The 17,323-nt window shown below is 36.7% G+C and overlaps 3 protein-coding genes and 1 long non-coding RNA gene across 4 annotated transcripts; 3 read left to right on the top strand and 1 right to left on the bottom strand.

The window, feature by feature from the left end:
* Positions 1-301: 301 nt before the first annotated feature.
* On the top strand, positions 302-4,057 carry LOC132130237 (vacuolar protein sorting-associated protein 29). The gene is made up of 4 exons (XM_059541943.1): positions 302-449; positions 3,046-3,237; positions 3,319-3,554; positions 3,637-4,057. Exons 1-4 carry the CDS (start codon positions 447-449, stop codon positions 3,752-3,754), a joined length of 549 nt encoding a protein of 182 aa, XP_059397926.1. The 5' UTR covers positions 302-446; the 3' UTR covers positions 3,755-4,057.
* Position 4,058: 1 nt separating this feature from the next.
* On the bottom strand, positions 4,059-4,560 carry LOC132130238 (uncharacterized). The gene is made up of 2 exons (XR_009428692.1): positions 4,501-4,560; positions 4,059-4,365 (listed from the first exon to the last, which is right to left on the bottom strand). It is a non-coding gene; the product is annotated as an uncharacterized LOC132130238 (long non-coding RNA).
* Positions 4,561-7,588: 3,028 nt separating this feature from the next.
* Positions 7,589-13,376, top strand: LOC132130236 (GPN-loop GTPase 3-like). Its single transcript, XM_059541942.1, has 8 exons — positions 7,589-7,774; positions 8,019-8,127; positions 11,154-11,321; positions 11,404-11,528; positions 11,684-11,799; positions 11,884-11,980; positions 12,844-12,972; positions 13,136-13,376. Exons 1-8 carry the CDS (start codon positions 7,727-7,729, stop codon positions 13,199-13,201), a joined length of 858 nt encoding a protein of 285 aa, XP_059397925.1. The 5' UTR covers positions 7,589-7,726; the 3' UTR covers positions 13,202-13,376.
* Positions 13,377-14,104: 728 nt separating this feature from the next.
* On the top strand, positions 14,105-16,570 carry LOC132130071 (actin-related protein 2/3 complex subunit 3-B). The gene is made up of 7 exons (XM_059541693.1): positions 14,105-14,185; positions 14,608-14,707; positions 14,805-14,881; positions 15,031-15,099; positions 15,226-15,352; positions 15,492-15,586; positions 16,274-16,570. Exons 1-7 carry the CDS (start codon positions 14,180-14,182, stop codon positions 16,334-16,336), a joined length of 537 nt encoding a protein of 178 aa, XP_059397676.1. The 5' UTR covers positions 14,105-14,179; the 3' UTR covers positions 16,337-16,570.
* The last annotated feature ends 753 nt before the right edge of the window (positions 16,571-17,323 follow it).

The raw sequence follows: 17,323 nt of genomic DNA on the forward strand, positions 1-17,323 counted from the left end.
GTTTAAGATACCTTTTAGCCTACCTATAACTTTTACTGCTAATTAGTAGAACTCTTAGTGTTAAGATAAAAACAAATTTGGGAATACTGCCCCTGGTGTTTTGTCCCATATTTTTACAATCACTTATATAACTGACTGGTTTATCATACAAGCATTTTGCAGGTGTGTTTAACCGGAATCAACATATTTGTATGCAGTCGCCTCAGCGAGTTTTGTGCTTCGAATATGTGCAGCATTATGAACGCCATACACAACTGCTGAACAAGATATGCGCCAGATGGCGCTGTCGTATCGTGTTGCCAGGTGCTCTTTTTATAAGCGAATTTGGGTTGTCTTTTAATCAGCTTTGCCTATTTTTTCCGCGTGATCTGGCAACATTGAGTTTCTGGCCTTTCGAGTCAACAACAGCTTCCCGAGTTCAGTTTCAAACACGCAGCTGGACAAAAATGGTACGTTTTCATTTATCAGAACCGGTTTCCTTATCAGAAAATACTTAAATTATTATTAAAACCATACGTCCGAGTAGATATTTAAGCTGCTTTCCCAAAAAGCTGGCATTTTAGGACTGAAGGGTCACATGACAGCAGCGAGCTAGCGCTGCTTGAGTCAGGATGTAACATTATTCAGGCAGTCTTTTTAAAATAGATTAAATCAATGACACGCGAAGTATATACTTTGTTATATTAAATAATTATGCTTTTATGTGTTGCGATACGTGGTATGGTGTGTTAATACTGAATGCTTAGTCCAGTAACAGTTTGCTAGCCTACAGTGGCTAGCATATTACTGTTATTATGTCTTACAAGCATATGTTCACAAAATAAAATAAATGGCTAAGCATTGCCAGTGCAGCCAAAAGAAAATTGTTAAAATATTACCAAATGTGTTCATTTCACAGTGTCTTTTTGTAGGGTGTATAAACCTCAGGAACGTTTAAAAATGTATTTGTACTACAATAAATATCGTTCCAAAACAGTTTCACAGAGAATAGTGCTTGCAGATTGAATCGTTGTCATGGAAGTGCTTTTGTAAGTGATACTGTGTTCTTATGGGAAGCCTCAGAAGCTCTTACCCCAAGCTTCACACTAACCGCCTGCATGTGCCATCCATTCATTCATCAACCACAATCAGCTAACATTCAGTCCAATTTATGTTGAGTTTCCAGTTGATATTATTTATCCACTTTGTTTCCGTTTTCTGTCTGTCTTTCATCTTTTGTATGTTGTTTTTTGTTGTGATTATACATCCCTTTCCTCACACCCTTCCTCACCCACTGTTCCCCATCCTGACCTCTGCATCGTATTCAGGCTGGTCACAGAGTAAGTGCCTCTCCAGACCTCTTGTGCTCATGGTTTTCTCAGTTTTAGACTAGTGCTTCTGTGTCCTCTGGGCTGCTGGATCTAGCATGATTCCTCTTTCACCCTCAGTCTTGCTTTCTGTTTGCATTGCTCTGGGTTTAGAATGGTCTTCATCAAGTCGATCTAATTTTTGTGGTCATCAAGTAGTTAATAATCTAGTTATCAGCTTGCAGAATGATTGAGCATTGAATAATACTCTTCCACCATGTTGAGAATATATAGTCCTGTTTCTAAGCATTACAGAAACTTTTGTGTGTTTGTGTTTTGCATATTTTATGAACAATGTGAGTTATATATTAAACTCAAGCTAAATAGAGTATCAGTGAGACTTGGTCAAACATACTGGTCTCATAAGAATATTGGCTTATGTTTGGAGTGGGATACTAATGTACTGTGTACACTGCGGTATATGCTGAATACCGCATACTATTTTTTTTTTAAGTATGTGAGACAGTATGCAACAATGAACATTTCAAACAGCAGTTCAAACAGTATTGTTTGTCACATGACCTCATTTATTCTGTGCATATTTATTCAGAGTCCCATTCAATGATATTAAGGTATCTTTACAATGCCAAGTTAAGGTTGCTCTGTGCCTGCTTAAAATTCAGTGTAAAAGGCACAATGCCATATAAATTCCTGACTAATTAGTGCCTGCTCAGCCTCTAGTATTAAAGTATACAGTTGTAATACCTGTCTAAATGCATTTATGCAATAAAGACACCTATATGGCATTTCAGAAGCTCTTCTGTGCCACCTTTGCAGTGTAAATTTGGCATTAGAAATAAAAATGCCTAGTTGCATCCAGTTTGGTGTCCAATTGTCAAAACTTGGGGCTGTCAGATAACAAAATATTGCATACTGCACCTCATATTGCTACATACTGCAGAAATAGTAAGGCTACATCTGAAATTGCATGTGTCTGTGCAGCTATGTACTTCCTTTGAATTATTTTGCTAGCATCAAAAAACTATGTTTTATGTAGTTTGAATGTGTGTAGTATGAATTTAATCCAAATGTACTGAATTTGCCATTTTGGCATAGTCATGTGACCTGTCAGTTGGCACTTCACTGTAATTCACAAATCCTTTCCCACGGCCTCATGGGATATCGAAGTGTCCATCGAATGTGCACTTCAAAATCTCACCAGAAATAGTAAGTCATCTAGGTACATTTCGCTTTCTGTTTTATGAATGCTTATTGACACACCACTCTTTTCACATACTGTTTGTTTGCCTACTATATTGTAGGGAAGTATATGATTTCTGATGCAGCCACAGTGTAAGATGTTAGTATGCTATTCCAAACATAGCCATGTAGTCTTCCAATGTTTAGCCGTGTTTTTTATTAAAAATGCGGCATTGTGTAAGATCTCAATTTTCTATAGTACGAAAGATTTGATTTGATGCTAATAGTTTAATCTCAGTCTGTTTTAGGTTCAGCAAGTTCAGCTGAGCTAACGGTCTTAGAATCGGCTCCCTTGTGCTCAGCTTTGACCTGATTGCTGTCTGAAGAAAATTTGACACAGCAATGCTTCCAAATAGATTCCAAAGGCAAAACATTCTCTCCCAAATGTTTTAAAGATTTCATTCAGACAGCAATGCTTTGCTTACGACTCCACTATTCCTTCACTCTGTGTGTCCAGCAACTTAGGTTTGAACACTAACAAGTTTTATTTCGCCATTAGCTGGTCCTCGTGTTAGGTGACCTTCACATTCCCCACCGATGCAACACCCTACCTGCCAAATTTAAGAAGTTGCTAGTGCCTGGCAAGATTCAGCACATCCTCTGCACAGGAAACCTTTGTACAAAGGAGAGCTACGACTACCTGAAAACACTCGCTGGAGATGTGCACATTGTCAGAGGAGACTTTGATGAGGTGACTTGGAGTTCCTATTTCTGTTTTTCGTTGTTTATGCACTCTTTTAAACCATCCTCATTGCCTGTTTCCAAATGATAGAACTTGAATTATCCAGAGCAGAAGGTGGTGACAGTGGGGCAGTTCAAAATCGGCCTTATCCATGGACACCAAGTGATCCCGTGGGGTGACATGGCGAGCTTGGCGCTGCTTCAAAGGCAGCTGGATGTAGATATCCTTATTTCTGGTCACACACACAAATTTGAGGCTTTCGAGAATGAGAATAAATTTTATATTAACCCCGGATCTGCCACAGGGGCCTATAGCGCACTGGAAAGGTATAACGTTTACTTTTATAATCTCTGCATCATGTTATATGCAATTAATTACATGATTTGTGATTAAATTGTCTCTTAACAGCAACATCACACCATCGTTTGTTTTGATGGACATTCAGGCATCTACAGTGGTTACGTATGTCTATCAGCTCATTGGAGATGACGTCAAAGTCGAGAGAATCGAATACAAAAAGTCTTAAAGATCACGGATACTGTCAGCTGCCTTCTTTCAGGATTCTAATCTTGTCATTCCCTCTCACCTGAACGTCACAAATGCTGTATCATAATGTTACGCTGTATTTTAATGTAATATATAATACTGTTTATATGTCACCAGAATGTCAGCATTGTGGTTCAGCAGATTGTTGTTAAGGATGCAATCATGCTGCATTATTTGCATAATGTTAGTGTGAATTAGTCTTCTAAATATGTTATGTGCCCTACAAATTTTTCAAGGCCCATGTTAAGTCATCTTTCATAAAATAAAACCCCACATCACATGAGCAGTGTAATTTTGTTGTTTTATTTTTTAAGAAAACACTGAATGCACATTATTAAAATCAGTATTTTAAAATGTCTGGAACAGCCTTTTACTTAAAACTGGATCATCTTGGAGATGTTTTAAGACTAAGAATGATCTTGTTAGATATTTTTCACAAGTGACAAAACAGATTGATGTGTTAGGTAAGGAATAGATAGTCCTCATCATCGTCTTCTGATTCAGCGAAAGACAGGCCACTCATGTGTCCTGCAAGATAAGAATCCATTTCAGTCGCCTCCCATTCAAAGTCATCTTCCCATGGACGTGATTCTGGAAATATAGGTCAGTTTTAAATAATGTTAAATACAGCTAAATTCTTTAAATAAGCTAAAGTTTTCATAATATCAGGATCATAAAGAATCCTGTATATTACACTATTTTTAGTCTGTAAAGTAACAAACCTACCCCGTGAAGAAGCGTGTTTTGCAGTGTTGGTGTTCATTTTTTTTAAATGTATTGTGTTTGACTTTGTGGTTGTTAAATATTAAGGATCACAGCTATATCTTTCAACATTTTCGCAGGTGGCTACATTTCCTTACCTTTGATGATTGACAAGTTTAGGTAAAGTTGTTTTCTTCACTTCGAAGATCTCTTTCCACTTTCTTTTGTCCTGCTCGTAGATGTACTTTGGGAGTTTGTTGTGTGCTTCACTTGTAGGGTGCGTGTTGACAACTGCAGCTACAAGTTCAGGTGCACATTCGCATCTGGCACTAAATATGAAGTACAATAAATTATACATTTTTTTGTAATAAAAGATCTTGCTAATACAGACAAAATAAGTTCCATGCTCATAAGAGGCGATGGTTCACCTGTCCTGATACAGCGGTGTAATACATTCATATAGTGTTGACATATTAGCTGCCGCATGTGCTCTTTACTGTAGGCCTCTGCGAAATTATACAGAAAACGCTTCTGTCTGGGTGCTGAAAACAAAGTGAATTTGAATTATGAGATACTTGTCATAAGTTTCTAAATGGCTGCTGAACCAGTCCAGATATCAGATATATTTATCAATATGTTGCAATATATATATTTTAAAATGCAATGTATTCCAGTAATGGCAAAGCTAAATTTTCAGCAGCCAAAAAAATCAGCTTTTTTTTTTTTTTTAATAATGGCAATACATTACATTTATTTAATGTGTCTATGTCTACAGTGAAATGTTGTGTTTTGTTTGTAACAACGTAGTGTGCAAGAGACTGTTACACAAATATTTCAGACATTGTCTGACAATAAAGTTTATATCTATATCTACCTTGGATTTGAGAGCAGTTGCAAACCTAGTTATGAAATACACATTGTATGACTTTTGAATTTTTTTATATTTAATGTCAATATTTATTAGAAGACTTATTAACTTTAAATTATAATGAAATCCAAATACATCACCTATCTATTTTCTAAATGCGTGACATCTTATTGTGGATGATTCATCCATGTTTTTCTTTTTTGCCCTTATAATATTTAATTAAAAGGTAATTTATTATTTGACATTTTATCTTAAAAGTTAATATTACATTTATTATTAAAAATTAATAAATACCGAAAAATACTTTTTTTTTTACTTGACTCATTGTTAATAATTAAAACCAGAGGCGTCGTGCCCATTCGAAGTGAGGGGGCACGTGCCCCCTCAGATTTCTGAGCCAAGTGGATTTTAAATGCAGCTTCCAAACCAAAAAAAAAAAATTGCAGAATAATATTTTTTATATATTTGATACAATCACAGCGGTGTGATTAGATCGTTCAGTGCACAGCATCAGCTGCTAAATTCAAATCTGCGATCGCTGGCTGGCGCTGAGCCAGAGACAGACGCGTTCGTACAACGCTTCATGATAACCAATCAGAAACTAGTCTGTTGCGCTTATGGATGCAATGGCCAATCAGAGACGTCCAGAAGAGTCATCACTGAAACGCAGTGTTTTGTTCACTTGCTCGCTGACTGAATTATTTAGCGAATTCTCTCATCAGAAACAACAAAAAGTGCAGATGTGCGTACGAATGTAAGTAAGATATTCGTTTCATAATGTAAAGTGCTTCAGTGATTTTAATGGGAGTTTTTGAGAGTGCCTGAACTCTGGCTAGACTGAATGAAAATGTTCTTTACTCTCTGTAAAATGAAAGTGTTAAAATAAGTATCTTACAATATTGTTATTAAAATTTACATTAAATGCAAATTCAGTCGTATTAAAAATATTTTATGGCATGATATGGCACTTAAGTAAAAAGTCAGGTTTTTATGTGTAGTTAATAGATTACAATACATTTCCATATATTGATCAAATAGCAATCTATAAAGGTGCAAAACGCGTTTACCTACACATATTTGAGAAACGAGATATTTCCTGATATATTAAGCATGTTTGGAATTGTTTTGAATAAAAAGGAAAAAAAATAAGCCTACATCAGTTATACAGTGCTTTCGTAGAATGACTTATACCCCCCCCCCCCCCCCCAAAATAAAGGGAAAAATGAAGTCCTTTCACTGAATATTTAGTTACAGTTTATATGAGAGATATTAATAAAATTAATAGTTCCCAGAAAATAGTTAGCTACACATATGACAGCCGTTTGTCTTAAGAGGATTTTTAGAATGCCTGTTTGGTCCCACTCTACTGGGTCAGAGACTCTGGTTACTTTGTCCAAATTATACAGGTGTAATGTTTCGGTAATTTACACAGATTAATTTTACTTCTGTATCCATATGGAAAAAACTAGACAAACTTAGTGTACATGCTGTTGCAGATGTATATACTCTATTTACAGATGTATACAACAGGAAAAATGCAAAAGAGGTGCTGTAGAAATGCAGAGACGTGATTCAAGAATTTAAAATTTTAGCATAGTACAACATTCAAAAATAATGCACTGAATTTATGTAAATTATACAAAATGATTTTAAAGCACATGAGCCTATTGGCTCATACAGGACAATGAAATTATAGAAAGTGGAAGATTTGCTCATCATCTCGTTTAAACATGCTTTAAGTTAAAGATGGTGAGAAATGTAACCTATAAAACCTACCTTTGTAAAACTAATGAAGAGAACAGAGATTGTACATTTATATTATATAACGTTATGTCTAAATACATAGGCCATATTAGCAATTACAGTGCAATGGGTGCAATTGCTAATCTGCCAATTAATAATTATTTATGAAACAAACTTACCAGCGTGCACATGACTGAGACCAGATGGCCTGTCAAGGGAAATATTATATCACAGGAAATATAATCTTTGCAACAACAACACAAAGTAATTTGCATAGCTGTTGTAAAATATTCCAAGGCTTAACGTACCTTAAAGGCAAAAACGACTTTTTGTGGTACAGACGACTTTTATCGTTGTTTTCGAGGAATTTCACGTGTTTTTTCATACCGGAGTGTTAACGTTACTTGAACTGGGACTTGTAGAATATTTACAAGCGATATAAAATGACCCGTACTGCCATCCGATACTGAGCGCGTTTCCAGTGTTTTGACCTCAACAGGCTTCCGTAGGGGAAAGGAAAAATAACAGCATGGCTGCTGTAGATATTGTAAGTACTGTAGAACACATTTCTGAGGCAAATTTGGTGAAATAAGTTAAAACGACATTCTGTCTAGTGCTGTTGGAGCTGGAGAATTAACAATGCCTCGATACGCGCAACTAGTGATGGGTCCTGCCGGAAGTGGAAAGGTAATTCAGTACCAGGAGGACTAACTTAGTTGCGTTAACATAATAAATGATATCCAATAGTTATGGTTTTATTTTTTTGTGTGCATGTCTATGCTGAAGAGTTAAATATAAAACACCAGTCTGGTCTGTTTTGCTTGAAATTATTTTAGCCTAAGCATAATACTTGAACCATTAATATATCGATTCTTACTATGGGGTATAGTGTTTTTTATACTGAATTCGTGTTGTTCTCTGTATTTTTCAGAGCACTTACTGTGCCACAATGTTAGAGCACTGTCAGGCCCTCAATCGATCTGTACAGGTGGTGAATCTGGATCCAGCTGCAGAGCATTTTAACTATCCTGTCATGGCAGGTCCGGAATCAACAGATACACACAGATTTTGAGGATCATGAGAAATAAATATAGTCAAGGGTTCTCAAGCATTTCACTGGTATACTCTAATGTGTAGACAGTAACTGTGTCATTATTTACATTGTTTTAATCAGGGGCGTCATGCATTCATGATTTTTGAGGGGGCACATTTATTTACTTTCGCTCCGCCTCCCTCACATCCCAGCACCAGTAGGAAAGTCCACAACACTAAACCCCGGACGCTGATTGGTTGGAACACTGTTTGTTTATGTGTGGAAAGTTTGGTAGTGCCGATTGTTTTTTTTGGCATATCTCGGACCCTAGGCTGACCAGAGAGACGCGGTTTTTTCACAGACAATTTATAGGGCAGGCAGCGAGCGGATCGTGCAGAAAGGTCAGCTGAAATTTACACTTTATGTTTTAGGCTAGAAATCGCTGATACAACCTTTAATGCAAAATATTTTAAATTGTGTTGTGAAAATCAACAAAAGTCTTGTGGGTTTGGAATAATATTAGTGTGAATAATTAATGATAGGATTTTTATTTTTGGGTGAACTATCCCTTTAACAATTGCAATTATGTGTTTTACAAAAATGACATATTAGTCTCTGAAAGTGAACTAATCCTAATAGTGAACTACTAGTCTTGAGCAGGTTATAAATCCAGCCACATTGTGAGATGCCCATCAAATTATGAGCAAACAAAAGACTATAACTGAGTGACACATAATACTAACCTACTTTCTACTCTACTAAATATTAAATCACTATAATAAGCATTTTCCTATTATGACTTTGGAAAGACCTGAGCTGTCTGTGCTGGTCTGATAATGGCCTGTGCTGGAGGTCTGGGCTGTGCTGGTCTGACTTGGGCCTGTGCTGGATGTCTGGGCTGTGCTGGTCTGACTTGGGCCTGTGCTGGTTTTTGAGTAGAACTGGCCTACATGGCTTCTCTTACTCTGCACACTAAAAGTAAAAAAGTAATCATTACCTTTGCTGTTGGCTGACAGGTCAAAAGCCAACATTTACCCTTACAAGTGGGACACTATGAAATTTCCTTTAGTTGGCCTACCTTCCAAAATAGTCAGTTAGACTGACTTTCCTTTTCTCTCCTCTTCCAACCATTTTCTAGATGAGATAGAGACAGAGATAGACTTGAATTATGCATCATTAAACTAACATGGGTCGCATAATCTACCCAAGTCTTTACTTTGTCATAAGACATAAGATAACACATCACAAATGTTTGCTTTTTAAAAGGTATTTGCAGTGGGATAACCTCGTAATGTGTCATTACAATTTTTATTTAATTTAAATTTGTTGTTGGATAAACATTAAATGACAGTCAGTAGCAGATGCACAAATCCCAAAGCAGCCTTCTGATTTTATCCCAAATGCTGCATTTAATTAACACATAACGTTAACAGACTGTTTTATGCAAATATTCATCATGATGGCAATTTTAGTATTTTTTGTGTATTTGACTTTATGTCTGTGGCTTGTTAGCTACTTTAAACATAATTTCTGATCAATTTCTGATTCATGTATATGCTTCTTTATCAAGTTGAAATGTTTATAACTTCAAAAATCCTGTGCTGCTTGAATAACGTTATATTTCTGCCATATACGAAATCATGATGAGGCAAAGGCATCATAAATCAGCAACGGCATAACAGACTGTAATTACCGGTAGCTGTAATTAAACTAATTTCAAATACGTTTATTACCTGACTGCCTCAACGTGAAACCATCTTCCGTCGTCAATCGATGAACACTGTGCTCGCTCGCTGGCATCCTGCGAATGATGCTCGATAACGGCGTCGTCGGGGGCGGGGAACGACAGAATTCAAACAAAAATGCACCGATTACAACAAACGTTCGCGAGTTAAAAAAAAACACTTGGGATACAGTTAAAGGGGACGCTAAAACAGGAGTAGATTAGGGACGTCTTAATCAGCAAAACAAGTGAGTATACGGAGGGTATACGCTAATATTGATCCTCAGAAGTTGTAATACGCAAACAGCCCTGGGGAAAAAGTAAGCATACGGAGTATACGTGCGTATGGCCCCGACTACACCACTACGCACATCTGCACTTTTTGTTGTTTCTGATGAGAGAATTCGCTAAATAATTCAGTCAGCGAGCAAGTGAACAAAACACTGCGTTTCAGTGATGACTCTTCTGGACGTCTCTGGTTGGCCATTGCATCCATAAGCGCAACAGAATAGTTTTTGATTGGTTATCATGAAGCGTTGTACGAACGCGTCTGTCTCTGGCTCAGCGCCAGCCAGCGAACGCAGATTTGAATTAAGCAGCTGATGCTGTGCACTGAACGATCTAATCACACCGCTGTGATTGTATCAAATATATAAAAAATATTATTCTGCAATTTTTTTTTTTTGGTTTGGAAGCTGCATTTAAAATCCACTTGGCTCAGAAATCTGAGGGGGCACGTGCCCCCTCACTTCGAATGGGCACGACGCCTCTGGTTTTAATTATTTACAATGAGTCAAGTAAAAAAAAAGTATTTTTCGGTATTTATTAATTTTTAATAATAAATGTAATATTAACTTTTAAGATAAAAAGTCAAATAATAAATTACCTTTTAATTAAATATTATAAGGGCAAAAAAGAAAAACATGGATGAATCATCCCCAATAAGATGTCACGCATTTAGAAAATAGATAGGTGATGTATTTGGATTTCATTATAATTTAAAGTTAATAAGTCTTCTAATAAATATTGACATTAAATATAAAAAAATTCAAAAGTCATACAATTTGTATTTCATAACTAGGGTTGCAACTGCTCTCAAATCTAAGGTAGATATAGATATAGATATAAACTTTATTGTCAGACAATGTCTGAAATATTTGTGTAACAGTCTCTTGCACACTACGTTGTTACAAACAAAACACAACATTTCACTGTAGACATAGACACATTAAATACGATAAAAAAAAAAACACCTCAAGAAATGTTTTAAGACATTTAATATGTTCTGTTACAATTTTCACCGTATGCAGATATTCGAGAATTGATCCAGGTAGATGATGTTATGGAGGATGACTCTCTGAGATTCGGCCCCAACGGAGGTCTGATCTTCTGTATGGAGTACTTCGCTAACAACTTTGACTGGCTGGAGGAGAGTCTTGGTCATGTGGAGGACGACTACATACTGTTTGATTGCCCTGGTAAGAGCTGATGTCCCAGATGTATGGTGCTGTTGAGGATTGGAATGGAACGATACCGAGCATTGTGTTCTCTGGACTGCAGGTCAGATCGAGCTGTACACGCATCTGCCTGTAATGAAGCAGCTCGTGGAGCAGCTGCAGCAGTGGGAGTTTCGTGTGTGTGGAGTCTTCCTGGTTGACTCACAGTTCATGGTCGAGACCTTCAAGGTAATGTTTGGCAGACGGCAATGACAAAAAATTTAAAATATATATGTATTACAGTTTTATAGAATGGAAATGAAGTCTGATTTGGCAAGCGTGACCTGGATTTTTTGTGATTTGGTTAACAAATGATTTAATTTGTAAAAACTTTTTTTTCCTAGTTTATCTCTGGAGTTATGGCTGCTTTGAGTGCTATGGTGACACTAGAAACCTCACAAGTCAACATAATGACCAAAATGGATCTACTCAGTCCAAAGGCTAAGAAGGAAATGGAGAAGTATGTTCATGTAATGCGATCCACTTGTAATTCACTTTATCTTTGATTTAGATGACATGACAGTGTGTTTTATTTTATTTGCAGGTATCTGGACCCAGACATGTACTCCATGATGGAGGACAACTCTGTAGCTTTGAGAAGCAAGAAATTCAGGAAATTAACCAAGGCAATATGTGGTTTGGTAAGTTAAGCCTGGTTCACACGGCAGGATAATTAGGCCGATTTTAGCCCCGATTGACACCTTCCGACAATCTTAAGGATGCTCCGATTATCGTAAAATAATCTGATCAGATATTCCTGCCGTGTATGGTGTGTTAAGACTGCTCTCCTCTGCTCGGAAGGACGTCGGGACCGCTCTGATCTCAAATCGGGGATATCCAACATGTTGGATTTATTTGGCCCGATTTCTTCTCGTGTGTGGTGTCCCCCAAGCACAAACGATCATGCAGCCTGTGGACTGTGGCGTGTAGCCAATCAGAAAGCGAGGTGACGAGGCGGCGAGGAAGTACCGGGAAACAAAATCAAAACAGCCGGCGGCTTGGCGCACCAGAAAGTCCGGTGGACGTCGGAGATGGAGGACTTTGTCTCCACTTCTTTGACCATCACCTTTTCTTGTTTTTCTTATGTTTTTTTTTTTCGGTTACAAACAAAGCACAAACTATGGCCACTGCATCCTCTTCGTCCGCCATGATTGTTTACTCTGAAGTCACGTTTGATCTCGAGGGATTTTGCGAGATTTCCCGTCTGACCTGGGAATGCTCGGGAGTCAAATCGGTTCGTGTGTGATGTGTTGATTTTGCCGTGTGGCTGCACACCACACACTGTATGACCAAAACTGTTAGACCCGTGATTTTTTATCGCCGTGTGTGGGGTCTCTCAGGTTTGGAAAATCGGCCGACAATTTTAAAATCGTCCCGTGTGAACCAGGCTTTACAATTACAAAAATGCTGCCTCCTGTTGAGGCAAATTACATTTTCAAATTTATATTAAATTTTTTTTTAATCATTCTGTGTTTAATTACTAAGATGGTACTGTTTTCTATAGATTGATGATTACAGTATGGTTCGTTTCCTGCCTTTTGACCGCACGGATGAGGAGGGCATCAACATCGTCCTGCAGCACATTGATTTCTCCATACAGTATGGTGAAGACCTGGAGTTTAAAGAGCCCAGGGTTTGTGCATAAAGTTACTGCCATCTGCTATGAACTGATGCTTGATTCCAAGATATATTTATATAGCTTGTTTATTACAAACAGTTGTTTAGACTAAATTAGTTTTAGATTACAACAAAATTAGCAATTTGCACATTAAACTGTTCTATTTTTTTCCCTACAGGAAATTGATGGGGAACCCAGTAACACAAATGTTGATGAGTTCTTCCAAGACAGAGATGATTCTTGAGCGAGAGGAGAGATCATACTTCAAAGTCAGATAGTTATCCACTAAATAAGAGTTTAATTTATTTAAACTATATTTTGTGTCTCTTTCATTCATAATTTCATTAGTTGAAGGATGCAACCATAACCTGTGCTATGCCTCAGTCTTTGCAGAGTTTTATAAACTGTAATGCATTTTTAGAAGTGTGTATTTATTTTTGCAGTAAAATGTGGTGTTTTTTTTTTTTTTTTTTAATCAGTTATTAATGGTGTCATCATAACCCAGTTGCATAAAAGTCTTATGCAAAAAAACCATAGACAGTAAAAGAAATGGACACAGCGACCCCATTGGATTCAACCATAGACAGTAAAAGAAATGCACACAGCGACCCCATTGGAACTCAATTGAGACAAGTGAAGCCCATTTTTAGCGATTTTTAGCACTTCCGTTTCTGACGCGCAGACTCCTGATGACAAATGGAGTCTTTAAATGCCTCAGATGTAAAGTTATTTGCTTTCAAAGTGATGCCAAAAAGGAATGGGAGTCAATGGAATGCTAACAGCAGATGGGGGTCCGCTAGTCAATGGCGGCGACCAACACCAGGGGTGCTTCAAAAAAATATGAAACCCTGCCCCCCTGAAAAAAACTAGCGAAATAGTAGTTGATCGTTATCATGAGATTGTTCAATAGTGGACAGTTAAACTTATATATTTGCCCCCAGTCATGAATATTTGGTTATATCCTTGTTAAAACCTAATCTATTTTCTACGTTGTCTTTGTAGGCAGGTACTTAGATTTTGACTGCCATTACAAAAAAAAAAACGTTTTTTTATATATAAAAAATTTGCGGGGGGGAGAACAACTGAGAACTGGTATCCTTCTGCGCCCCCCAGTGCTTATGTCCGGATATTGTACCTCAACTTCCTGTATCAGCGGAAGCGGCGGACCGTAGCGCTGACATTCATTTTTTGTTCTGCAAAATTTGGGAAATATTGTACCAAAATGCCGGTGAGGAATCATTAAACATAACGATTTTAACGATTGGCGCAATTGTTTACGTTCTGGGCAGTTTGTTGTGCCACGTTTTAGAGTGGCGGCGAAGTAGAAAAAGTTTTAGCGTTATTAGCCATAGAGCTAACATATACATCATATTACTTTGGCCATTTTTCTACAGATGTAACCGTTTTATAAATACATATTATATATAATATTATTATTGCCAATGATGTACATGTAGGTGTCAGAAATATGTTGTCAGAAACCGAATTTGTGCTGTCCATCATGCGAAGAACTGGATTTTCTTGTTTACATTAAGCGCAGTGATCGCTGATTTTCTTTAAACATTGGTCGTCTTTAAAACAAATTTTGCTATATGAAAGTAATCTTACTAAATAACTCTTGCCTCTTTTGTAATTTTCTACTCGCTTCAGGCTTACCACTCAAGCCTGATGGATGCAGACACCAAACTGGTGGGGAATATGGCATTATTGCCCCTCAAAACACAGTTTAAGGGTCCTGCTGCTAAAGAAAGTAAGAACGTTTGCTTGTGTCTAGTTGTTCCTTAAATGGTCATCTTTAGTAAAGGGTATTTGACAAATCATCTCTTCCTTCTTGTTTCCATATTCAGCCAAAGACACAGACATTATTGATGAGGCCATCTACTACTTCAAAGCCAATGTTTTCTTCAAGAACTATGAAATTAAGGTAAGGCGGATGACCGTACAGCGGGCTGGCTGTGCAGGAGCCTGAAAAATTAACATGCATTATATACATACATAGTTATAATTTCACCTTAATTGTTGAGATTTTGTATTGAAGTGTTAATTTTTTTGTTGTTGTTTTTTTTTTAAAAGAATGAGGCAGATCGGACTTTGATTTACACCACTCTTTACATCTCTGAATGCCTCAAGAAGCTCCAGAAGGTAACATTTGAAGAATAAAAGCTCATTGTATATTTCAAACGTTGAGTGTTGAATTGTTTATCAGGTGTTGTTCATTTTCCTCATAGTTAATGCTTATTAAGTAACAATCTAATAAATGATTCATAGTGCAGTTCAAGGGGCCAAGGAGAGAAGGAGATGTACACGCTGGGAATTACCAACTTTCCTATCCCTGGAGAACCTGGCTTCCCTCTGAATGCCATGTATGCTAAACCCTCTAACAAACAGGAGGAAGGTATGGGACAATGAAGTCAAAACTTATCTGGGTCTGGTTGATTTAAACATCCACTAAGACCTTCTTTATGATGAGTTTATTAGAAGTGTTATTGATGATTACAGAAAAGATCTAGATACCGTGTTTTCCTCCTGGACAGAAACGATGAGGGCTTACCTGCAACAAATCCGGCAAGAGACGGGACTGAGATTGTGTGACCGTGTGTTCGACCCTCAGACAGACAAACCAAGCAAGGTGAGGCATAGTGAAATATTAGCAGTCAAATCAAGGTGATCGACAAAAGCAGGAGAGGGTTTTTATAGGCATTTTATTTATCTAGTTAATTAATATAAATTTATGGGCACTGTGACAGTTTTCCTCAAGTCTTGTAACTGTAACGCAAAAATAAAAGTTAAGTGTAAGGTTAGTTTTTAGGATTTGTTTTTTGACAAGACATACATTTCCTTTTAATGTCTTTGACTGTTAATACAGACTAAAAAGTTGTGAAAAAATGGTAATTGCATAAAAACAACATGTTTTGTTTCAATTTTGTTAGTTTGTTTTTCTTTTTTTAGTGTTTTGTGCATTTTGGCATTATATTCATTACATATAAGCACATTTTTTTACTGTAATACAATTTAAACTGAATTGTTGATTGAGAATATATTTAGTGCGAGGACCCTATTGGAATTGCTCCAATTTTTTTTTTTTTTTTTTTTTTTTTTTTTTGCATTCTAACATTATTTTCATGACAATTTAGCACATTGTCTGTAGACACTGAAATAACAACTTTTGTAAATTTTGAATATTTACATTTTTTGAGATTCACCAAACCATTATGATTGTCTAATATGAAAGGCTTCAATTTAATGAAATTGAACTCCATTCTAATCAAATGTTGATAATTTTCCAATAACATTCCGATATCCGTTTCTTCTACAGTGGTGGGTGTGCTTTGTGAAGAAACAGTTCATGAACAAAAGTCTATCTGCGCCTGGCCAGTAAGAAACCACCTAGGATCTCTTGGTATTTCTGCGTGGGATGTGGATGGATGGTCTGTTTTTTATCTTTATGTGTATGCAAGCGTGTTTGCCCTGATTCTGTTGGATATTTTTTACTGGTGATATCAAGTATATTTGATTTCGGGCCTGTCATATAAAACAGCAGCCGATCAAATAAAAATCCATTAAAGAGAAACAGCATCTGTTGTGAATGAATGAAGACGTAAGAAAATTTAAATGAATATCCTGTCATCATTTACTCGCCCTTAAGCACAAAGAAGATATTTCGAAAAATGTTGGTAACCAAACAGCTGATGGTAGCCATCGACTTCCATAGTATGAAAAAAAAAAAATACCATGGAAGACAATGGCTACCATTAACTTTTGTGTTCAGCAGAAGAAACTCATATAGGTTTAGAACAACTTGAGGGTAAGTGGCAACAGAATTAACTTTTTCTTTTTGGGATGGACGATGCCTTTAAACTTGTTTCACTAATTTCTTATATTTAATTTTAGCCTTATTTCAATAGACAAAATCATTTTTCAGTTTCAATAGTTTCATAATAACAATAACTGTAGTGAATAATGATTTCATAATTGTTTTATTTATACGAACTTATTAAATAGAATGAATGATTGCTGCAGAAAGAAATAACATTTTTCCATATTGAGTGCTCAAAAATACTGCCAAGCACCACGCAAACTGGAGAAAATAAGTTTCAGACCAGTAACACTCCACTGAATCAAATCAAAATGTGACTGAGACCAACTGAAATTGCACAACTTATTGCTTAAGTCTTTTGAACAATAAAAAGACATTTGCATTAGTACACAACACCAAACAAACCTCTCAGACAAGATCCTAAAAGATGTTTTGTCAAGAATCGTATGCACCTTTAGAAGATACTGAGGTAACTGCAATTTACATAACTGACAAGACATCAAAAACAGGACAGAGGCGAGACTAAAAGAGAATGAAACATAAGGACAA

Source organism: Carassius carassius, chromosome 47 (genome assembly GCF_963082965.1).
Source record: "Carassius carassius chromosome 47, fCarCar2.1, whole genome shotgun sequence".
Taxonomy (NCBI): domain Eukaryota; kingdom Metazoa; phylum Chordata; class Actinopteri; order Cypriniformes; family Cyprinidae; genus Carassius; species Carassius carassius.